The following is a 25,581-nucleotide window of genomic DNA, read 5'->3' as shown; positions in this document are numbered from 1 at the left end:
TTTACCTTACAAATGTAAGTGTCCTAACAAAGGGCAAGTTCCATTCCTCAGAGCCTCCTTCCCTGTCCCAGTTTATCAAAAGCAATCAGCCTCAAATAATCCTGATGCCAAAGAGACATATCTTGGGGTGGCCAATTCCAGGTCCCCACATCACCATAGGCCAGATGACTCTAATTTACCCTGAGACCTAACGCCAACCTCTCCTTCTTCCTCAGGCCCCGTTCTAATTGACGTCTCCAGTCAGAAGTCATTTTCCTTCACTGACACTTTCATCCTGCTTTATTCACTCTGCAAAGAGCGTGGCTGTCCCCTGCTTGCATGGGTGGTTCTCCACATAGCTGTTCATCACTAGGTTTTGAGCTTTTTCAGAGCAAGCCCTACTTCGTGTCTTTTCATCTTTGTTTTTCTAGAGCCCAATATTCTGCTTGGCACCTAACAGGTACTCAACAAACTTACGATATCTTGAATTAAACTCAATTACTTCCGCAAAGGATCAAGTTCGTTTACAGGGCTAAGGAATACGTATTTTCAAAGAGGATAGATAAAAGTCAAAGATGATAAGACATCTCGTAAAAGAAACAAGAAAATGGGTATCTGGCAGAAATTAGATCCTTGAGTTAGCACTAAATTTTGTTCTGAGCCTCCTGGCAACAACGTGAAAAGGGAAGAACATCGTTTGTATGGTTCTCCAAGTCAGTGAAAGAAAACACACAGATCATCTGCCTGAGCTGCTTTGTTATTGAACTCTGTGAGCCGTAGGGCACAGGGAACATAGTAGATAGTGTTCTTGATTGTAGTCTTAGGAAACGCACAGACGTAGTCTTCAAATTGACCTTCTAAAACCTGCCCTCTGTAAAAGCTGAAAGGAAAGCAACCATCCCTAACTGAAGAAAGCCACTACTGTAACAGTTCTTCAGAGTTGTTTCCTGGTGTAATGTGAGAGGGGACTACACAAGGCTATGGGGATCACGGGGGACATCTCAAAGAATGGCACCCACAGCAACCATAAGAATGTTTGGTTCTCATACGCTTTAGATGGTTCTTCTCAGGTCTCAGGCATGAGCACTGTTAAGTACTGCATGAAGCCCATTCGGAGCTGACCTCTATGGCTGGAAGTCAGTATTTCTGTTGTTGATTGATGAGAGATGTACATACTTCCAATTCCAGCAGATGAGTGTACTTGGTATGGTGTGAAAATGTGCAGTCCTGATGTTTGTATGTATTTCCCATCTCCGCAGCAGTAAAAGTTGTTTCCTCTAAAGAAATCTGAATGCACTCAAGTACTTAAAAGAGCTGCCCATAGATTTCTGCACATAGAACATGGAAGAGAAACTCCTGCCTTTGAAACTTTTCAGCCCACATGCACTCACGGGCATTCTCAGCCCTGAGTCTTGGAAATACCAAGTCAGATGCCTGGTTTTTAGTAGGACTGCCTCTTAAATGGTCCTCAGGGACAGAGCTGAAACTGAATGAAGGGAACTGTCTTATAACATTAAAGGGACTCCTTTGGAGAAAGCCGCGTACTATTATCACCCCTACTGTACAGGTAGATTAAGTAACTTAGCCAGCACTGCAGAGCCAAACATCCGATGGCACATTCAGCCGGGAAACAGATTCGGCTCTCGCTTTAGACTCTGTGCAGAATCCCCTCAACGCCTGCCTGCGTTTCCTACAGCCTCTTAAAAGGAATTATTAAAACATTAAAAATGAATAAAATATTAATTAAAAGAAGCACAAAAACTATTATTAAATAGAGTTAAAGTAATGTACTTAAGTATTAGGAATTTCTAGAGGGTAAAAGAATTGCCAAAATTTAAGTCCTTTTGTAGGCAGCTAGTAACTGTTGGGAGCAGCTGACCTGATACAGCTGGCTCTCCTCACTGGGAAGAGCTTCTTAAGGAGCGAACTTTAGCTAAGATCTCACCGTTGAGATCTTGAGAGGTGTTGACCTAGAATCCTTGGGTCTGAGCCAGAGCCTCCTGCTTGGGTCCGGATCGTGCACAGGAAGAGGGTTGGTGGCTGCAGGGCCGGCTACGTGCTGCTGGTCCCATAGCCAGCAAGCCAATGATTTGTCAAAACAAATGGTCCAACAGGCCTCCTCTCTCCCCCGTCTCTTGGCCACTTAGAAACATTCAAAAATACTATAGCAAAGTTAAATTTTTATATGATTATCTTAAAGACAAAGAAAACCTATGGGAGTAACAAGTTTTTAAAAATTGAAGAAAGACATTCACTAAGAATTTAAAACAAATGAGTAAGAGGACATGGGAAGACTGCTGTATTCCGGCTGCATATGCGAGAGTAGAATTTCTCCAGGGCTAGCGGGGCCTCAAGTCTTGGCCAGGGGAGTGTGAGGGCAGGGAGAGATGGTGGTAGGGATGCTGCAGGCACAGCCTCTGGAGGGGGCGTGGGTGTGAGGGCCGTAAGTGGGGGGGCAGATGTAGTGAGGGGAGGAAGGAATGGAAAGCAGTGAAGGGGAGAGCGAGGGTCCTGGGCCCAGCGGGGGTGTTTCCTCCAGAAGAGTCTGCAGAGGGAGGAGTGCTCTTGTGCAAACATATGGGCACATTCCATCTGATGGAGGCACTTATGGAAATATGTAGAACTGGGCCTTCCTTCTGGGTGATGCTACATGATGACTAGATAATGGGCTCAATAAAGAGCCCCATAAAGATGTGCTTCAGAGGCCTCTGGGCATGAGAACCTAGGAATTAGACCACAGGGGCTGTTGCCCGGAGTTCTGCTCACACCATGACATGGACCCCAAATTTCAGCAGCAAACTGGGGTCCTCCTTGTGAATGGCAATCATGAGAAGCCCAGTTTAGCTACATGTCTTCCTCAGACATCTGTTTGAGGATTCCTTTGGCGATGATTACACTTTGCCATTCACAAAGTCTTCCCACATCTGTTAGACAATGTGATTCCTATGACAACTCTAAGAGATAAATAAGGTAAACTAGCGCTATTGTTGTTTCCTTTTTAGAGACAAAGAGAAGTAGTAACTCCCCACAGCTGCACATGTAACCATTTTGGTGTGTGCCGTGCATTGCCACTTGTCCCACTGAATCCTAATAGCAGCCCTGTAAGTTACTGTCCTTGGAGAGGTCAAGTGGCTCGCCCAGTAAACTGCTGCTCCCAAGGGTGGCAGAATTCACTCCCAACCCCGAGGATCTGACCCCAGCCCTCCTGTCTCTTCACAGTGACATTTGAAAGCTTGGTTAAACTTGAAATCTGCAGTTCTGTGAGTTAGCAGTGGGGGTGGGAGTGTTAAGTAGATGAATTTAGAGGGCTGTGTAATACTGGATTTGGAAATTGTACATAGGTACACAAATTTTAAAAACAATCTATGGAGGTGGTATGATACAGTGAAAGAGCAGTAGTTTTGCAGAAGGATATCCTGAATTTGAATCCTGGCTCTTCCATTTACTGTTGAAATGGATTTGGCCAAGTCACTGAACTTTGCTGACTTTCAGTCCCCGAATCTACAAAATAGAGTTCACCATAAAACTTGTTTCATCGGAATATGATGAAACTCAGACAAAATATTGTCTGTGGAGTCACTTTATAGTTCTAAATTCTGAATTATTTTAAATCTTTGTGTGGGGAGGATCACAGATCATTCCCCATCTCAAAAAACTGATTGTTGGTTTCTGTATTTATGGTCTGTCTCTTTGCCTCCCCACTCCCATATTCACCTGCATATCCCCAGCCTCCACCATAGTGCCAAGCACTTAGTAGCTACTCAGTGAATATTCATTGAACGAATAAACATGAATTACAATAGAAATAATCATATGGGCAATGCATCAAAGAGAGGATATTTTTGAAAAATAACTCCCCTACTGTCATTATTGAGACTGTTTCTCCCCTCAGCTTCCCGTGTCTAAGGGAAATGAAATGTGTGCTTAAACAAACACGCTTGCAGCTCTTCCGCTCGCATCCCCCCGTCGCCACTTTCTTATGCTCAGTTAAAATAAATCACACACAGCTTCTCCCCACATTGTTTTCTGATCTTCAGCAAGCCCTGCCAGGGGTGAGAGGCGGCCCACTGGGTCTCTTCCCTCAACCTCGGGCCTAGTGAAAGAGAGCATTTGAGGTAATTGAAAGCACTTGTGAAGAAAGTATTTCGGGCTTATGGTTTAGTTAACAGTTTGTATCCACTGTGTTTTGTTATCTTAGCTCCTCACAACGACTAGGAAATCATTTCCCAATTCTTTCCTTAGCTATGGTTGCTGACCAGCGTGGGTGTTTTCATACTGATCAGTGTTTCTGATTTACTGTGAATTGAGTTTGTGGAGGGTGATCTCAAATCCACTGGGGGAACAAGAATGTCACCAATCTGTGCATCATGAATATTTAGAAATAGGAGAGTTATGAGCTACAAGGGTTGACTTACCAATGTTAATATTTAAACCTGATAAATTAATGAGTTCTACTTGTGTTTATTTTTTGCACACTTAATTCTAGTCTGTTCAGGTCTCAGGTTTTGCTACCTTTCAGGGCAGCTGGAGACGGGAAAGCAGCACTGGGCAGGGAGATCAAAGGCCAGAAAACAATAGTTGGGACAGTTATTGATCAGCTGCACGACCTTGCACAAGTGACTTTATTCTCCATATTTCCTTTGGTTTCTGAATTAAAACAAAAATGAAAAGAGCCATTGATGTCTTACTTGGAGAGATGATGAGAAAACAGATGCAATATTTGGGGACACTATTTCGTACGGGTCTTGAGGGATCTGCAGATGTGTGTTCGTTTCTTTTAATTATTTCAATTTCATCGTGTATGACATTTTAACACTTAAGACACTGTGAAGGAACTTGGATTTCTCCTTGTTCCCAGTGCTTGTCTGTGGTCAGCCCCTAGTGCCCTTTGCATCGCAAGAGCACTAAGGAGAGAAGTGGCATTTGCCTGGGGCACGGAGAGTGGCAGTGGCAGGTTAGGAGAAAACAGAGGCAATTGTTCAGCTCATAAAGCCCCACAGCTTCCTGCAGGTTATTTGTAGGTTGCATCTCAATTTTATGTTTAATAACAACCACCACCACAAAGATTGCTGATTACTCGGATGTTAAGCACAGCCGTGTTTCTTTGCAAACAAAGGCCCTCCTCACAGAATAAAAGAACCACTTATGCTTACCAAGTAAAGTCCTTTTATTATTAGATTCCTGGTATTTGGCAATTTATACCATTTATAATTCAATGGTCTTAGTAACAACAAAATAGCTGCAACTGATTGTTTGATAAAATACAGAGAAATCCAGAAACGTAATTGCATTCTTTAAGAGTTAAATAAGAGAGAATGACAGAGAAGATAGTTTCTTTTAAACCCTTTCCCCAGGAGGCACGTGGTGGGCTTTCATTTCCTACTTATTCTGCTGCCGTAGTCTCCCTGCCCCTCCAGGTCTACGAGGGGGAACTAGTTTGAATCTCGTTTGGAATGAGGGATTGGTCAACTAGAGGGGAACTAGTTTGACTCTTGTTTAGAATGAAAGATTGAGACCACCAACCTTTCGAAGCTGTTGAGTTCTATTCACATACTTTTCAGCATCTGGTTTGCCAAGCAAATCAAGACCCTGGAAACAAACAAAAAAACCCAACAAACAAAAGATTCCTGCTCCCTGAGAAAGGTAGTGCTGTTGTTCGAGACACCGCAGCTCCGCAGGTGTTTTTCTGTCTTCTTGGGGCCTGTTGAACCCCGTAGAGAAAACCAAACTCCCTCTGCGTTAAAGGGCAAGGACGGCAGCAGGCAGCACACTTCCTACCCGGAAGGTGGGGAATGATTTTAAACAGGTTGGGCTGACTTTCTTGCAACATTTAATAATGTGCAGGTAGGGGGCCGTGGAACTGCAGATAAACAAGTACTGAGCAAGTTTTGTCAGTAGAGCTTGCTTCCGGAATGTTCGGGGGTGGTGTACGGAGATTTAGAGGATGAGGGTATCTTTTTCAAAGGCAGCTATTGCAGGAAGTTATGTGAACAGCTTCCACAGCGACACCCTGGTGCTAAGTGTCTGCCTGAGAAAACCAGGTAGAAATTCAGCTCTCCCAGCTCTGAGTTGTCCTCGGAGAAGCCCCTGTCAGAGCATAGCCACAGCCGCATCTTTGATTCTGCTTGGACTTACAGACACGTCCCCCACATTCTGGCAAAAGGCAGGAGCGTCGTTGCATCTGGGCTTGTTTTATGATGCCTCGTGGAAACAGCTGCATCGCCTGTCTTTGTGTGGATACAGTTTTTAAAAAATGAAAGTCTCCATAGCAACAGCTGCAGCCACTTATTACAGAGTGGTGGAAGTGACACTGATATCTGTGAGGAAAGCTCTGCTCTCAGAATAATGTGCCCCTTACGATGAAGTGGATTTGTCCCACCAACATTTCCATTTTTAAAAAAGAAAAAGGTGTGCGAATGTGTTCAAAAGAAATGTACCAGGGAGCTTGCGAGCTCAGGTAATGGCAGGCGGGAACGGAGCCTTGTAGCAGTGGCCCCTGAGTTAAAATCTGACTGCTTGTTACCAGCTCTTGGCACTGGGATTCTCAGGAGGGCAGCACGCAGCAGCATCTGTTTTTAACCCCACAGAACCTCATATGCCTCTTTGAACAGGAGTGCTTAATGGCAGTGACAGTGATGATGAGAATTAATTGAAGCCAGTTTTCTGCTTCTTTTAGGGTCACACCTTCCTTAGAGCTTTGAGGAACCTCTAAATTTGAGACTATGGGAACCAATTTGCTCCCACCTCAGTCAATAAGTATGACATAGTATACGAGTAAGTTTCAGTCTCCTTTTAACTCAGTTCTGAGATTAATAGCATCTTTCATGGATTCATGCTAAATGTTCTTTCACTTTCTTTTTGCTAAGGATTAAGAAGGAGAGTGAAGAGGAAGGCTAGCAAAGAAATGTTTGTCATGACACACATTCAAGACTTTATACATTATGAGGGGAGCACCTGTATGCTGAGTTTCGAGTGAGTTTTTCATAATCCCTAAGCATGATGTCACAGCATTTTAATGATCCCATAGATCATGTCCTTGATGGAAGCAGCCAGACAATTCCACAGGATGTGTCTATGAGGGAACAGAAAAGTGATATCAATATTGGGTAACCTATGGAAATAATAAAACCTCAAAAAGTTGTTCTTGTAAGACTACAGATAAATAAGCCTTGAGCATAGCACAAACGTGTATCAAAATCAAAATCCTTCACTCGCTTTCGAAGAACTCTGACGCCTGATGAGATGATTCAGGTGTGTGGGGATGTGTGGCCACTTCCGTCTCTGAGTGTGTGTTGTGTACGTGTGCTGAGAAGAAATCAGGATTTATATTATCTGCTGAGAAGAAATTAGGATTTATATTATCTGCTGAGAAGAAATTAGGATTTATGTTATCTGCTTTATCTCTCACGAGGTTCAAATTCCTTGAAGAAAAGTTATTCCATATTTTTTGTGGGCCCTAAAGCTTTAGAGTGTATATTTCACCGCCAAAATTATATTTCATCCAAACTTTGCTAAATGATGTTGCACCCTGGTTTGTTTTTCTCCCACGGCTCAGCAGAAGCAGAGAAGCCCATGGAGAAAATTTTTGCCCTGGGCTATAGGAAACATATTGCAAAAAGGCTCCATCTCATCCTACTCCAGGAAATGGCTGAAAACGAAAGCCTTCCCCCTTTCAGCCCAGCCACCAGGGATTGCTTTATTTTTATTAGAGGACAAGGCAGCATATTAAAATCTATTGTGCAGCAAGCAGTGTGTCCCATCTCTCTCCTTTCTTCTGCCAAGTTTGTTCCCCATTCAAGCCAACCAAGCAACTGTTACACACGAGTAAGCCAGAACTTGGGATTAGAACAGTTCACTTGATGGAATCTTCCCAGAGAAATCTTCACTGCTTTTTGACCGGCCACATTTATCCCATATATAACTTGTCCTGGCAATCAGGGGTAGTTTTTCAGTCAATACAAGATTCTGCCCGACTTAAAGGTTCTGTTCAGTTCAGTTCTCGTGATCTCTCCTGCACCCCCCCCCCATTTCTACACTTCACCCACACCACCCTAATCAATTTATTTATGGCATTGCATCACCTCTTAGTTGAGAGACACAAAAGGAATGTAACTCTAACAATTTTATTTTCACTAAACTAGGCAAGAATGAAGGACACATTGATTTAAATCCTGATGCAGAAAAGGGAATGTTGAATGGTATGCAGCAATAAAGAAGGGAAATAATCATTCTCTTCGTTAAGAAGTCAATACATTTTCAAGGTATGGTAGCCTCAAGCTGATGTTTCATAAGTGTTTTCGGTAGAGAAGGGATCACCATCTGGCACAAGATTCATCTTAGTATAATTAATTTCTCATTTAATAAATACATTCAGTTTTGCTGAGCCACCTCTGAAGCCAGGGGAATATGGTTCTGCAGGGAGGATCTTGAATCCGCAAGGAGGGTCAGGTCCATCAGCTCCACTCAAAACCTTTGTTGGTGTGCTGAAGTCACCACGGACCACTGTCCCAAACCCTTGCTTGTTTTGAAGCACAAATCATGTGTTCAGGAGAACTCATTGAGGGTCCCGTTTCTTGGTAACATCCTGTCTAGATGTCCTCAAGTTCGCTTTGGTGGTGTAGGCGTCCATCATTTTGCCCCCAGTAGACACTCCCTTTGGAAATACATTCCATTCTGATAGAAAAACAATGTTTTAATTATCTGTAAAATTTAGTGGCAGCCAAGGACAGATATGCCACTTCCTGCCAGATAACAAGCAAAACATTCTACCTTTCAAACATAAACATTTTGTTAAGCCTAGGGGAAAGTCTGAAGGAGAGTTAACCCTGTTCCGCCTCAGTTTCAGCTGCCCTTGGAGCCACTTTTTTTTTTTTTTTTTTAGTTAAATAAACACGTTAAGTAAGAACTAAAGAAATATGCAGGCATAAGTTAAACTAGATGCTTTAAAGACCTCACCAGACACATCTAAGATGAAGACACATCTAAGAGAAGAACTTGCCTATTGGGACCACCACATATAACTAACCTTTGTTGATGCACATACTTGCCAACATAGAGCTTACTGGGTGGGGGCAGTGAGATGGAGGGCAACATGGGAAGTTCGGAGCCGGGTTCTAATGCCAGTCCTACCACCTACTTGCCATGCGACTTTGACCACGTAGCTTAACCTTCCTCAATTTCCTCAACTTCTCCTTGTGATGTGTAGATCATATTATCTCTTCTGTGGGGTTGTTGATAAGATTCCAAATAATGTATACAAAAATGCATATCACAGTTCTGGCTTGCAAAAGGCCCTCAGTAAATGGCAGCTACTAACATTGCAGTGTAGAAAGCAAAAAGTCCAAGAGAATTTTAACACTGAACACTTTGCAGAAATAGACCATGTATGCTTTCCAAATTCAGTACTTAAGACTAAAATTAAAGTGGTGTTACACAGACTGATCACTCAATTTACCGACTCAATTTTATATCTTACTAGTTTATTCTATTATGGTTTGAAAAGCTGGAAATTATTTTTTTTCTCTCTCATCATTTTGGTAACTTACTGATTAAGTTCATTTTTTTAAAATCTAGAATTGCAAGGGCTGGCTGTTTTCAATTTAAATAATATAACAGAACCAATGCCTTCCTTCCTCTCCTCTGCCACCTACACAGACTGGCGCCAGAGCCAAGGACTGTCAGGCAATTCCAAGGCAGAATATGGCAGAGGCACTCATCAGTTTCTCTGAGATTTTCAATTTCATTATGGTCCCCACATTCTGGCGTTAGGTTTGTGGGGCTTAGCATACTTTGCTGTGATGAAATTACCTGGGCCTTCAGCATCACGTTCCGTATGCACTCATGGTGCTGTAACCTCTGATTATGTGCTGGCCTCCTCCTGACGATGTTTCGTTAGCATTAAGTGATAACGCAGGCTTTTCACACACGAACACAGGGATTTTGCTATTTCTCAGCATAAAATTGTTTAGAGCTTCTTCCTCTCTCTCTCTCACACGTACACACACACGCACATTTAATGGATGTGAAAGCAGTCACAGTCCTTTATTGTTTCCATCTGTATGGCCTTCTCCTCTCCTATCGTCGGCTCACCTCTGTTTCCGTTTGGATGCTTTTGTACAATGGCCCTGAGGCAGTTTTTAAAACTGAATTTTCCAAGAAGGTGTTAATAGATTTGAATAAAAATCTAATGAATACGCTTAATCCAGAGGAGACAATGAGGAATAATTATTGAATTCTGCCCTTTCTCTCAAAGACTTTGCAATTTCTGTATAACCTTAGTCCCACTTAAGAAGTGAAGTTCAGCACTAGCTGGGAGCATACCCGTTAAATGGGTAGAATGCTAATACGAAAAACGGCTGACCAAAAAAAAAAAACCTACAAAGAAAGAGAGTGAGTGAGCGAGCCCTGCCGTAAAAGGAGTGGAGGGGAATGGTCAAAAAGAAGCCCTCGCCATCTGCCGCTTGCCCTCCAAACAGGAGGAGCCCCATCTCTGGGCACCTTGTACCAGCTTCTCTTTCTGATCCACCCCAGCTACCTGCTCCTACCCTTATGAATCATACAAACAAGTCTCTAATTTTAATCCATGTCAGAAAGAGACATCTGCATCCCAAATGCTTTTCATTATCAATGTATTACTTATTTCATAATTTAGCCCTCGAAGGACATTTCTCCCCCAAATTCCTGGGGGACCTTCAGCCTGTTTCCCCCATTTGCTCTCATGACATATAAATAAAGACAGTGGATCTTTTGGAGATCTTGCCAGGGGTGCACTGAACCATGCCTGAGAGCTGCTGTGTCTCACACATCTGGTTGACCCAAGGAGAGCCAAACCCTGGTGGTGGTGGTGGTGGTGATGGTGGGTACCCTGGCAGGTGACTTTGGATGTATTGAATCAATAAAGTTGACACAAACTACACCATGAATAGAGAGTAGGTTTGATCCTGGCTACAAGTTAATTTGTGCTTCATGGTGTTATCTGCTATACTTCCTAACTCTGTCATTTACTCGTGTATAAAGACAACTCTCAAAACCTCACCTTACTATCCAGATATACTGAGATGTGTCAACACAAATAATCCATAATCAATCTATAAATCAAAACTGAGGTGAGTTCATTATGAGCCGATTTTGTGAATTATAGCCCAGGAGAACTTTTCCAAAGAAGTGGGGTGTACCGAGTGGTTATATACCATCTTGGAACAAAGAGCATACATCACATATGACCGGAATTTCTCTTTTACTGTTGTCACGAGATGCTTAGCTTCACAGCAGGTCAGTGGTTGCAAGGGGAGCACAGCAAGTCGGTGGCCAGCAGGTCAGTGGTCATGACATGAGTTAAAGCAGGTCAGTAATTAATTCTTAGTTTCTGGGAAGAAATGCTCATCCTTAAAGAAATGCTGATATGAGGAGGCAACATCCTTATCTTTAAGGGCATCATTCTTATCTTTGGGACATTGTAAATGTTTAAAGCACATGTACGATGCATGCTTAACAGGCCGTGTCAGGCCTGTCTGGAAAAGCAAGGTCAGGCCTAATTAGTTTTAAGCCAAATGACTTCCTCGTATACTCCAATACATCCAATTGCTTTTCATTCATTCATCAGATGTCAGGAATTGTCACTCTTTCTGACCTGTCCTTATTCACATATGTTCTCCCATACCACCCGGGCCTGAGCAGGAGGTGTGTGAAAGGCCATGGCTCAGGCCCAGGGTTTCCTCCATTGCCAAGGCCCCCAGTTCCTGTACCTTGCACAGGTTATCTGGTTCTCCCTGTGTCTCACGTCCTGCAGATTGCTGTCTGCCTCAGCTTTTGACTACTGCCTTCTTATTCTACCATCAGTATGTTTGTACTCCTGCTTCAGTGGTTTTAACCTTTCTGGGGTCATGGCCTAAATGGAGAAGGTGATGAAAGTTAAGGAATCTCCTTCCAGAAAAGTGCATGTATGCATTTACGTTGGGTTCACACCATCCCTGGGCTCCCTGAATCGCTGATTTCCCAGCCCCCTTCCTGGTGGTCTACTACTCATTGTGGCTTGCTTACCTGGTTCTAACCTGAAGCCTTCCACTGACCTCCCTCCACCCCAATTCCCAACCGAGCCTTCCAGCCTGCATGTTCCCCCAGCCTCTGAGCTAGTACCTGCCTAGCTGTGTACAAACTATCCTCCTGAGGTTTCAAGACTGCCTCAGAGCACAGGGCCCTACCTCCCAGCACCGAGCAGTGGCTTGTGCTCCTTCACAGCTCGGCAATGGCCCAGTGAAGTGTTCGTCCTCATGCTTGGCCTCTGACTCCAAGTCGTAGAAACTGTAATGCATGGGGTGGGAAAGGCCTATTAAATGCTTGAGTTAGGAATGTCTCAATTCTTACAAGTTGTATTAGTTTGAGATTCAAACATACCTTTAAGTCCACATTCTTATTCCAGATAAAGCTGTGTCCTGAAGATCTAGTATCAGAGATGACTCTTCTGTGGAACTTTAGCGTTCCATAATATCTACTTTATAGCAACTCCTAGACACAGGTAATGAAATTTACAAACATTACGTGGAAGCAAAACCCTCTTTGGTAAGATTTGTTGGTCTGCAGTTTCCATGCTTCAAACATAAAATTGAAATCTGTGGGGGTGAGGCAACTGCCTTGGTAAAATACATCAGTTTATGAAGATAACTATGTGCTTTGCCTCCAAAGATAAGCTTGAACTAAGCGAAATTATCTGCAATTCTAAAAGGATGGATGCAGATTCTTAATTAAATTAAGTTGTGATTTGGGGCCCAGATGCTCACTTAATTGCTAATAAGTGGAAGAACAGGGGAAGGGTCTGCAGGAATGAGCTGATCGGTGCAAATATTTTCTGGGAGTTGGCTTGTCACCAGGTAAAGAGTCCGTCAGGCTGTCTCAGGCAGCTTTTTGTAATAGGAGTGAGGTTTGTCTAAGGTGAGAATGCAAGGCACCCACATCAAAAAGGCAGCCCATTGTCTATAGAAAGTCCTTTGAGCCAGCCTGAGGAAACTAGCATTTCATTCAGTCACTCATCTCTGTTCTCAGCACACAGCATTTGTGAGACCTGCAGGCCCCAGTGCAAGCAACGGCCTGTTGGCAGATTCTTCTTCATCTCTACGTAGCATGCAGTGAGCTGCAAAGTGGTGATTGCCATGGAAGCAAACCCCATTGGCTTCATGACTTTTCCTCGTTGTTGCTAATCAGCAATTCCACACAACTTCATTAGACACCCTCTGTTTACGAATATTTTTTGCTTCAACTACAGGAACAAGGTTTCTGTGGTATGTCTACCTTGGTGTCCCCTTCTCCGGCAAGGCTGCTACAAGTTCAGCTCTGCTGGATTTGCAAGGCAACCATGGATCTTTTGTGCTTAGCTATTGTTAACAATTTACACGCACCTGTCTACTTGTTTGATACTATCTCAGTAGCCTTCTGCTCTACGGGCCTCATTAGGAAAAAGATGAATTCAGTATTTGATCTCACTCTAAACATATTGCTCATCTACCCCAGAAGATTCTTATAATGTTCTGACACATTAATTGGAATCCCTAAATACCTCCATATTCTTAGAAGCAGAGTTCAGTTTTTAGTGATTTCTTCTGAGCAAATGGTGGAAGATGTAGTGATCATTCCAACCATAATATTAATACCAATAAGAGTAACAACAGTAATAACAGCTAACATATGGAGTGCTTTCTATGTTCCGGGGAGAAGCACTGTACACACATTTGAACAGTTAATCCCCACTCTATGAAGGAGGCACAGTGGTTACCATTACCATTTTTCAGAGGAAGACAGTGAGACACAGATTAGCAGTTACTGTAGAGACAGTCATCACGCAGGAGCACAGGGTGGACAATTGCGTAGGATGAAGCCCTGCACTGGCGGTGCTGTGAACGCCAAGAGACATGGAATATAGTTTCATACTAAACCCATTCAATACAGAGGAGAGGTCTCCGTGAAGAAATCCTGTCCCAAGCATCACTAGGTTGTCAGCAGAATTCCTCATACTGAAGTGGATATATTAGCTAATGCAATTATTTTCCCCACAAATTAGGACCAGAAGTCCTAAAGTCTCAAACTCCCAGGGGTGGTCTTTGCCTCGATCCTCTGAAGGTGAAGCGTTTGTTGAGTTATTTGTCTGTGAGCACACTCAGGTCAGAGATCCAGGGTTCCCACTGCCCAGTCTGCCCGGTACGCAGGCTTCAGTGGGTGAGACCTGAGCTGAATAGCTGCTATTCCACTCACTAGTAAGCTACCTTGAGCAAATGACTTACCCTTCCGGAGTCTGCTTATCTCTAAAATGCAGATACTTTCTTCATTAGATTGTTGGGACGATTGAATGAGGTGAAATATATACAATTACTGAATCTCTCTAAGCCATAGTTTCCTCATCTATAAAATGGAAATCATAATGGCACCTACTTCAGGGGTTACTGTGAGGGTTAAATGAGATAATGTTTACAAAAATGCTTCACCCAGGGGCTGGCCCCGTGGCCGAGTGGTTAAGTTCACGCGCTCCGCTGCAGGCGGCCCAGTGTTTCGTTGGTTCGAATCCTGGGCGCGGACATGGCACTGCTCATCAAACCACGCTGAGGCAGCGTCCCACATGCCACAACTAGAAGAACCCACAACGAAGAATATACAACTATGTACTGGGGGGCTTTGGGGAGAAAAAGGAAAAAAATAAAATCTTTACAAAAAAAAAAAATGCTTCACCCAGTGCTTGACACCTCGTGAATCTTCCATAGTTAGGAATGCAGAGAATAGTAAGTATTCTGAGTTTTCAGCAAACATTAGAACGCCTGACCTCCTTCTCCGTTTCAACCGTGGGGATTAATATTTGGTCTTGCTTGTACCTGTTAATGATTATATTTCCATTTTAACTAGATTTCCATCTTTAGTGGCTATTAACCTACTTTTCTCTATCTTTTGATATCTATTATGACTAAAAGGTTCACTCACGTATCACAGTACTCTTTGGAGCTAAGCTTTCATTAGTGAGGATTCAAGAACTGAAAAGTTGGAGAAGGGGTTGAAATTCCCATTAGATCATGAGAATTAGTCTCTCTCTCTCTCTTTTAAATAGGCTCTCAGAAGTGAGATTCAAATTCCTGTTTCTGCTTCAGAAAAGAAAGAAAAAAAGAAAACGAAATAAGAAGAGAATTTGCAAGTTACTTTTACCTCTAGGACTATCTCGAATTCCTTTCCTCTCAGTATTAGGTGTAAGAGGAAATTTCTCAAAGCCCACAGAATAATTCAATTCTGACAAGACTTTTCAGGCTAAATTGCGAAGTAATTTAAGATCTCCTTTTAAAGAAAATGCACATATAATTCATAACAGACCTCCCTTAACGCTGCTTCCCTTTTAACCAATTTTAGACTCAGAGCTCTCTTTGTCACCTTCAAGTTGGAACTTAATGGACCAGAGCCACTTAGGAATCTGTCAAAGGCTTTATTCTGAGCTGAAATTTGTAACTGTTCTTGACGCCCTTATCAACCTGACTCCAACCTCAATCATCGGAGCCTTCATTGCATCCCCATGGTAGTACTGCTGCTTACTCGCTGAGGGCTCAGCCATTGCCAGTGGCAGGATCTGGATTGGCACGGAAAGCACCCTACACCCCTCTCCTGGTCATCCTGGAGGAAGTTGGAAAATAGTGAGTCAGTGACTCTTGGGGCGAGAGGTTCCCTGAGCCCACATTGTTAACCGTCTAGTGCATGAATTTTCTCCATAGCACCCTGGCAAGTAACTCTTTCATTCCATGTTTAAGTATCTCCAACAACAGAGAACTCACTACCTTTTTACAGAGCCCATTCTATTTTCCGTCAGATCTAAGAATTAGGAAATTTTGAAATAGACTATATAGCTGAAATCTTTTTCACCTATAATATTTTACTTTTGGACTTTATCTTGCCTTCTGGAAACACAAAGAATGAGGCCAGTCTCTCCTCTGCATGACCACCTTTCAGATGCTCAATGCAGCTGTTTCTGCTGAATTCATCTGTCCTTTAAACTCTCTTCCTTCTTTCCTTCTTTCTCCTCACTACCCCACTCTTTCTCCCATGGTCTGCCGTGATTTGTCAGGCCTCGTTCAGATGATGGCATCCAGATGGATAAGGAGACGCCTGGTCTGCTCCAGATGTTGAGGAGTAGAATGCGACCATGCTGTTTCCTGTCCAGCTTCCTCTACTGTTATTAACATAGCCTTCACCTGGAATATTCTATACCACAGCTCTCCGCTACACCAAACCCTCCAGTGGCTGCCCTTTCACCCCTAGAAGAAAGTCCTAAGTCCTAAACGTGGCCTGAAGCTTCCACAAGATGTGGCCCGAGCCCCATCTCCAGCCCTGTCTCCCACCCCTCTTTCCTCACTTGTTGCCTCCAGCCACACAGCCTCCTTGAATCTCCTCAGACCCACCAGCCGAGCTCTGCCTAAGGCCTAGAAAGCTCTTCCCACTCCGTCTCATTCAGGACTCCACTTAATAATCTTTCAGAGAAGTCTTTCCTGACCACCCTAACTAAAAAGCAGCACCCTCGTCACTTTCTATCGCGTCCCCTCATGCTGCTTTGTTTTTCTTTTCAGTCTCTGTTGTTAGATCAGATATTTATTGCTTACCTATTTATTATCTTGTCTTCTCCACTGGAATGCAAGGAACATGAGATCAGAAGCTTTGTTGTGTTTCTTGCTGTATCTTTCATGTACACAGGAGGTCCTCAATAAATATTTGTTGGTGGAGTGAATCCGTTAATTCAGCCTGAGATGGGATTATTCTGGGGCAGCCATGATTCCCTAACTCGTGCTTGCCGCAGAATTCCCCTTGTCTTTTACTTTTGCACCAGACCTCAAAATGACAAAGTGATATTTGTCAAAGATTTGGAAAATTACCCTTTGGTATGAATTTGGATTCTTAGGGAGCAACCATTAACTAAACGGGCCTCTAGAAGCTGAAGGTATTAATTAATGTGCCTCCCCAACACAACTCTCCACCCTGCGGGGTCGTTGGCCCTTGGGAAGGTGAAACCCTATGGTTCTAACTCAAGCTCGGCAAACTTCTGGCCAGAACCTCTTATTACTAACAGGCAGCTCTTCGAACCTCCCAGGGTACCTGGAATGCCCCCAATTCCTGAAGTCATTATGTTTTACAGCAGATTCTCTTGACAGAGCTTCATCGGCCTTTGGCAGAACATAAGCCAGAATAATGGGCAGGCAGATGCCAAAATGAATTCCAATGTGTACACACCATTCTTGGCCCCATAAAAATCAATTCCTTATTCATAATTAAGGAACTTCTTGAGAAAGGGCAGGTTGGTACAATTATTAAAAGATAAATAATAGATAAGGATCCACTTGTTTCTTTTTTTTTAAGAGATAAAAATTTTAAACACAAAATAGCACTGTAATTACTTTTTCCTCGACTTTGTTTCTTCCCTGTGACACTCAGAGCCGACCAAACCGAACAGCTTTTACAAATTTTCATTGCCCCTCTATGTTGTGTTTCTCCTTAAAATGTATCCTTAAGAGCAGAATTACAAAGAAATCTAGATGGGGAGAAAAGAAACTAGAAGCACCCTGACATAAAGGTCTCAAGACATCTCATCCTGTGGGCCTTTTCCTGTTTTCCAACTTGGGTTTAGGGGGTACAGCTGAAAACAAAAGTCACAAAAAGGTTCCATACTATAAAGAGAAGCAGGACTCCCCAGCAGTTAGGACCAAACACCTCCCAAGTGGCGTAATTGGCAGTAGAATCAGCCTCATTTCCTCCAATCCCCATCCCATCTCCTTGGCCTCAAGTCAGTATAAGAACTCCCTCCCCATGGGAGTGCTTCCTCTCCCCTAAGTCAAGTGGAAGGGGCTCCCTGAAATCACCCGGATAGACTGGGGCTGCCTGCAAGAAGAGGCCTTGCCAGCTCAGTCCCCACTGGGGGAAACTGCAGAGGGACTGAGGCCCTCTCAAGACAGAGGATGGAGAGAGGGTTGTTGGATGTGGCTTCTTGGAGTGGGAGTGCATAAGAACACAGGGACTGGCCTAGAATTTCTGAAAGGAGTCAGCTGGAGCCTCTGTGTCTGTGTCAGCAGGACCTGAAGGCTCTCTGGTTTGGTGTGTCTGGGGAGTGGGCAAGGTGAGCCCACTCAGCGCAGTGCCTCATGGCTCATGGAGGGGCCTCATGGGTACCCCAAATAAGTGATATTGGTGGTCAAGAGAGGGGTGAGAGCCACCAAGCTGCCCAAGTGGCCCCTGATCCAAGCCATAGAAAAGGGCTGGGAATGTGTATAGCTGTCAAGGCAGATGGAGGATCGAGTGGCTCCTGTGAGGGGATTGTCAGCAAAATGGAAGTCCCACCATATCAACAGAGACCTCCAAGAGAGGGATCAAGCAGGAACCAGAGTGAGGCCAGGGACCCCCACCCACCACAGACAAGCAGTGGGCCACATAAGGTGGAGAGCTTGACTCCCCATCCCGCCTCTGTGTCTCCAACACCAGGGGCACTGGTGCCCTGGAGGGAGGGCAAGGAACAACTCCTCTGCCTCTCCTCCCTTCCAAGCCGTTCTGCCTGCTGCTCTAGAATATTCTACAGGGAAAAGAAGAATCCTGCTTTGAAGATTCAGGTTTTAAGCTGGACTGCACTAAGTTGTAATAACTGAAAGGAACTGAATAATGGAATTGGACCAAGACGTACATTAATGGAACTACACATCCAGCACAAAGAGGGAATCGTTGGAGGCAGTCATTGGAGAAAAAGTAAACTATGTATGTATATATAGATATATATATGGGATATCTATATATATATATATATATCCCAACTAAGAAAGAACTCTTTAATAAACTAGTGCCAGTAGTTAGAAATTTTTTTGTTAAGGATTAAAGATTTGGCAGAGAAAATGGAAGGTCTTTTTGTATATCTTTGGCTATGGTATCATTTTCTCATTTTTTTCTTTAATGATTAAATTCATAGGAATTCTGAAAGGGATACAATGTGTTTGCTTAATACTTTCCTTTTAAAAGTTTTCAAGTGGCATTGATTTCACGTTAACAAAAGAAGTGAGACTGGACTGGGAGAGAAGGGAAGCGGGTTGTCCCAGTCAGGTGCCCGGGACAGTGGACTGTGCGAGTTGGGAGGACCAGTCAGAGGAGAGTGTTGTTATAAAAGAACAGCTGCCCAGGAGCTTGACGCTGTTGGGTAGTTTCTGTGAGTAAAATACTTCCGCAGTAGCAGTGAAGAATAACGGGAGTGGATGGTGTTGGAAATTGGTGATCTTGAGAAGGAGTGTAAGAATCAGGAGAGAGATGACTCAGTAGGATCCAGAAAGGAAAGGTGGCCAGAGTGCAAGGGGAAGGCATTGGCGGCAGTGATGGTGGTACCATTTATAGGATACTTTCCCTGCATTATCTCATTTCACTCTCAGCATAAGTGCAATACCTCCTATCTTCTTCCTCCTTTTCTTTCACTTCTCCTCTCCCTTTCTTCTCATTCTTTTCCTTCATCACTAGCATTTTTTGAGCATACGTGTCACGTACCCTTCTAAACAAAACAATTTGTAAGATCAAATGGTCCCTAACACCCAGAGATCCTAGGCCAGGAAGCGGTCAGTCAGAGTGTAAGAAAGACAGGTGATGATGTCGCAATTCTGTTCTAGTTGAGGTGCTGATTGGACTTCTAATATGAAATACTTTTTTTGGAACTAAACCAAGCACTCAATTCAAAAGAGAGAGAGAGAGAAGGAGGAAGAGCAGACAGAGGGATGGTTTATGAGAAGAAGGATGGTTACTTAAACGCTTGTCTAGTTTTTCCTATGTGTCGGGTACCATTTCAAAAGCCTTATAAACGTTAATTCATTGAATTCTCATAGCGGCTTTATGTGATAGGTACTATTGTAATTATCCTCATTTTATAGGAAACTGAGGTGCATATAGTTTAAGGAACTTGCTCAAGGTCACACAGCCGGTAAGTGGCAGAGCTGAGATTTGCACCCAGATCTCAGATTCAGTTTCTACACTCTTAACACCACCTCAGCTGCCATGTGTGTTCCCTGAAAGAACATCATGAAGATGAAAAGATAGATAGTTGAGAGATGCTAGAGTTGCCATCATGTCTGTGAATCTTCAGTGATACAGTGAGCAACGTGATGCTTTATGCACATTGCTGTCATCAAAGTAATTTAGGATATTTCATCCATTTCAAAATTTTTGAATAAAAGATGCTGCATGCATTTATTTCTGAGAATGGATACAATATGCCATCATCAAACTAGTTTTTGCTGAATAATCTGTTCCTGAACAGAATGAATCAATAACCTGGACTTATTTCCAATTTATGAGATGAATATTTAAACACCGCTATGTATTTCTGGTCATGTCATTTTCAAGGATGTGGGTTCCGTCCAACTTAAATATACTTTCCCAGAACTGTGGGGCTCGTAGATCCATCTTCACAAGCTGGTGTTATAAACAGTGCCTCTTCAGAGTAGCATCCCAAAGAACAAGCACCACACAGATTAGCTGCAAGTGCAGTTCCCTCCTCTCCCACCTCCAGTATTTGCATCCCCTCCTGGGTCAAGCATCTCCCTCAGTGTTTCTCTCTTAAGTCCAAAGGGCTAAAACTGCTAGAACATGACATTCCTCCCTCTCTTGGGTTGAAGTTGGGAAACGATACGTGCTACCCAAACCCTTAGTTGTTTCCGAAAAAGACCCTCTGCAGCTGCTGCTCTGTGATCCCAAGCCTCAGTATGGCAGCTGAAAACCGGAGCCCAGAGAGATGCCTCCTTTGCCAGGGATTGGAGCCTGGAGCAATAACTTGCTAAGATCCTGGAAACTGGGAGAGATGCAGCCTCCCTGGGCTGCCAGGTTCCTGATGACTTTGCCTCACTCCTCACCAGAAGACAGAGGGCTTTGCCTGCAGAACGTCTCTGCTAAACCAGGGGCGGCACAGCTAAGCTCAGCCTCCTGGGCTGTTCCTCTCCTGGGGCAGGACCCTGCCCAGTCTGCCTAGGACACCCTTGCCCTCCTTGATCCCCAGAGCCAAGAGCTCGTGCTAACCATGACAAGTTTTTAGCCTCACTTCTATGGCTATTTTCTCCCTGGAGACCTTTCTGTTCCCACGCAGAAATGCCTAGTTCCTCTGCAGCCACCTGGGAGCATGGTGGGCCGGGAGCAGAGCCACGCCCCAGCTCCCTACAGTTGGAACTGAGGCTTGGCTCAGCCACAGCTCTCTGCTCTCTGACATTATGAGCCCTGCGGAAGTGTTAACAGGATGATGATGACACTGGTGATGAGGGTTGACATTCACTGAGTGTTTATTTTTTTTGTGCACATAATCAGCACTCAGTGACGGGCCCTACAATCCACAAGATAAATATACAAGTTTTAAATGTACCTCATATCCTCCACATTTTGGGGGGGGGGGCAAGTACTATTATCTCCATTTTACAGACTTTGACACTGAGTCTGATCATGATGAAGTAACTTGGCCAAGGCCATCCAGACAATAAGGGTCAGCTCTTTGAGGCTCAAGTTAAGAGTCTCAAGTGTCACCTTCAGGCTTGGATTAATGACCCTAAAAGTAACCACAACATGACTACATACAGTCACTGTCTGATAAAAATGCCGGTAGATGACAATTCATTTCAAGGGATGAGTGGCTTTTGCAAGCTTCCTTCCTGTCTGCATTTCTTCCTTCCTTTCTACTTTCCAGTCATCCTGCCTCCATTCGATTAACCTTTATATAGCCTGCCATGTGCCAGCCACTAGGAACAAGTCCCAGGCCAGGCTTGGCAAAGCTTAAGTCCGGGAGCCGAAGCCAGCCGTGAAAGCAGGTTTCCACGAGAAGCTCTCGCCTCTCGTAGAAGGGGAGAGAGGGTGCTGTGTCCCCATACAATGCACTCCGCTCTATCCTTGCATGCAGGAGGTGCTGCCATGTGCCATCCAGGCATGAGATTACAGGTGCCCGAACTCCTATTGCCCCGTAGTCAGTGAAACGCTCACTCAACAGTTCTGATGAGGGTTCATGTTTTCTTCCCAATAAGATCACTTTTTCGAGGGAGAAGCAAGAAATTTATGTTTTGAACTTAATAGCTATTTGATCTTAATTTCTCTGTCCCTTAGTTTCTTTATTTTATTAAAAAAAGAAAGAAGGGAAAGGTGGGCTAGCAATCCCTGCCCTGTTTACCTGGCGGAGATGTCACAGGGCCATAAAGCTATAACGTAGGCAGAAAAGGAACAAATGTTATGTAAATGTGAGGGCTTTTGTATATTCTTAATATGGAATTTAAAGCTCTGAGTGATGCCCCACCTCTCTCCACCCTCCTCAGGTGCCCACGTCCACGCTCCCAGTGTTCCAGCCCTCACTGTAGAGCTCTGCTCCGAAGGCCCTCAGCTCATCTGCCTCCTTGCCTTTGCTTTTGCCCTTCCATGGCCCCTCATTGTCTGTTGACTCTCTTCCTGCTCAAATCCTAGCTCCTTTATTCTAAAATAGCACCCTTCTCCTCATTCGCACCATTAAATTCTGCGTATCTCTCACAAACCCGCACTCAGCACATAACTAGAGCTAGTCACCGTCTACATCTCAGGCTGCTCTGCCTCGATATGCCTTGCGTACCGTTCAGTAACAAGCTTGTTGACTCAAATTCTGCTTCCCTTCTCTATGCCCTTCCCTGCCTGCCCCCAGTCCCTGCACCCGGGGCATCACCTGGCACAGAGCAGGTACCTGAGGCATGCATCCTGGGGAGCTGGCAAACTCAGTGGACAAGTCCCGTAGGTTCAGGGGAATGAAGCTTTTCCCTTCAGTTAAGTCAAATGTCACAGGGAAGGTATGAAGTTTGGCTGTACCTTGTTGGGTGAGGTCAGAGCCCAGGAAGAGAGCGACATCTCCCAAAGTGCAAACTGTGAACCAGTGGGGTTACCAGATGATTTAAGGTGACACACAGGTGAACATTTTTTTCAAATTTAGTGATTACATAATCTGTTATGTATTAAATAGAAATATAATTAGCACATCAAACCTGGGTTTTCATAATTATTTTTTAATAAAAGCTCTGATATTTGAATAAAAATGAGTTGATTTAAAGAAAAACATTGCATAAGTAATAAATAATGGTACGGGATATGGCCAAATGACGTGGTGGCGGTGCTCCAAGCCTGGGAAGCATCCAGAAGGGGAAAACACAACCGGGGAGTGTAGAGGTGGAGACAGGGGTGAAAACGTCCTTGCTACAGGTCAGATCTACTGGTAGAGACTCAGGAATCAACAGAATTATTTACAAAGCTTTGTTACTATGCAAAAACCTTTGTTTGAAAAGGAGCATGCAACTGGGATGTTTTCTCATCATTATTTTTCTTCATTGGAATGAAGAAAATGAACGCCAACTCACACATCAACATTTGCAGCCTTGGGCACCAAGTTTCATAATGGCCATGAGGTTTTACACCCTTTCCCAGGACTGTCAGAAACAGAGGACCCAAATATGAGAATATGGGTTTGCTTTTCCTTTTTTTCTGCAAAGCACAACACTTTACAAAAAGAAAAACACTTCAAAAGCAATCCTTTTCTTGCATACATTTCAGGGCTCCATTCGAGATCCACATTTATCTTCCTTATCCAATTACGTGATCAAAGCAGAAGTGTTTGGCCTACTTTAGGGGTTTAAAGACTTCCGGGGAAAAACTAAGAACACTGAAAACTACCTTTATTATGCCACACGTCTTCGTGTAAGAGAATTGGAATCTACTCCCCTACCCCCCCCTTAACTAGTCTCTAGACACAAAAACTCAGGTCGGAGAGTTAACGTGCTCAAATCATCCGAGCCACGAAAGATTCAGTTACATCTCGGCAAAATCCAATCTAATCTCAAGCCAGTCTGTCTAGTGTACTTTTCACTCTCTGTGTACTGCTACAAAGTCCCTTCCAGAACCCACTGCGAAACTCTTGATTTTTCCTCATTAAAGACCTCATTTTAAAATAAAAACTGCAAAAAAGAAAATCTGAAACGTTACTTCCTTAGTCTCCCCAAAGCTACTGGTTCTGGGACATCTGTTCATTTTAATGCTGCAATATGGAGTTCATATTTCCTAAAATAGGACACACCTTGTCCTTCATTTAATATGAAGGGATTTGAGGCCCTGGTTAAAAAAAAAAAAAAAGTGGCAAATGAGATGCCCTCCAAAATATTTAAGTGACCAGATTGCCTATTGGTGGATTGATTTTTCCCTCTGGAAATAAATTTGTTGGCCGCCACCAGAATTGGGGTATAAAAGATGACCCCGGGCAGCTGCTGCCATTTGTTTCGGTGGGAAAATGAGAGTTTTGTCTCTCCCCGGGGGTTAATACTGTGATGCTCTGAACGTCTTCTGGGCTGTTTCTGAAGGGTTACACTAGAGAGGAGGAATACTTTGTGGTTTATGACAAGATCACAGCAGAATATTTTGTGCACGCTGTGATTTGTATCGCCCATTTGTGCACAGGCCATAAAAGTGCACTTTTTATCAGGAACATTTGTGAATATATAACGGCGCTGAAGACATATGGCCACTAAATAATTCACAGTTATCTATCTCCTCAGCAGATTCCTTATACACCTACCATGTTTTAATGCCTAGTTTGCTCAGAAACAATATTCTTTACGACCCTTCCAAGATAAAAATGTTTACTGACTGGCAGCAATATATGGATACCATGGGGCTGGGCTGTAAGGAAGGGGAAAGATTTCTGCTTCCTCCACCTCTTTCTGTCCTCATCTGTCTCCTCGAACTCTTCCAACCAGCACCTAACCTTGTAGGAAAAGGTGCCCTTCCCAAAAGTGGGTACTGAATTCTGACTTCTGGTATTTGGGCCATAAGATGGCAGCCACTGACTAACCTTTACCCTCTTCTCTTTTCAGTTCTATATCCATTTACAGTCCCAAGGAGAATCCGAATGCATTTGATGCTGCAGCATTCTTCCAGTCCGTGGGGAATTTCCTGGGGATCTTCGCCGGCTCATTTGCAATGGGGTCTGCATATGCTGTGGTCACAGCACTGATATCCTTTGTGTGTGTGCAGAAAGCTGGGGACTGCTAAGAGCAGTCAATGTCCCTGGAATGCTTCTCAGGATGGACAACCTTCAGGTCAAGAAATGGCTAGATAGCCTAGTTCAAGTGTGACACAGCACCACTGGGGCCATCTTAGTTCTGAGTCACCCTCAAGGCATAGGTTGGTAGCAATGGCAGAGGGCCCCAGGTTCTTTTCCTGTCCAAGGCCAGTTCTAGCACTACTGATGCTATCTGATCCTAAGATATCAATAGTCTAAAAAAATTGCCTCCTAGGAAAATAGGTGGAGGGGGGCATCAGGATTGGCTGTATTAGAGTCAAGAGGAAGAACCAAAGATCCAAGGTCAAGAACAACACAGGGTTGACTGGAAGTGATAAACTGGGTAGTCTTTTCCTCCTTTTCAAGCTTGTGTCAATAACTAGCTCACAGGGTTGGCCAAGCCAAAGATGACTGTGAGTTTAAACAAGCATCCATAAATATTTTATGGAAGGAGGTCTGCAAGCAGTGCAGAAATGACATGTTTGCCATATCTGGGCAATTGTGTCATCTTGTTTCCTCTTTTGCAGTAGAGGGGTTGGAGG

General features: G+C 43.8%; 1 protein-coding gene across 1 annotated transcript in view; it reads left to right on the top strand.

The window, feature by feature from the left end:
- Positions 1-25,581, top strand: part of SLC9A9 (solute carrier family 9 member A9) — a 511,724-nt gene that overhangs the window by 211,574 nt on the left and 274,569 nt on the right. The window contains exon 7 of the mRNA XM_014852057.3: positions 24,852-24,990. Coding sequence (XP_014707543.2) covers positions 24,852-24,990 — 139 coding nt within the window. The remainder of the gene's footprint in view (positions 1-24,851; positions 24,991-25,581) is intronic.

Source organism: Equus asinus, chromosome 21 (genome assembly GCF_041296235.1).
Source record: "Equus asinus isolate D_3611 breed Donkey chromosome 21, EquAss-T2T_v2, whole genome shotgun sequence".
NCBI lineage: Eukaryota > Metazoa > Chordata > Mammalia > Perissodactyla > Equidae > Equus > Equus asinus.
Note: the sequence above shows the minus strand (reverse complement) of the source record. Positions and strands in the feature narration are given on the sequence as shown.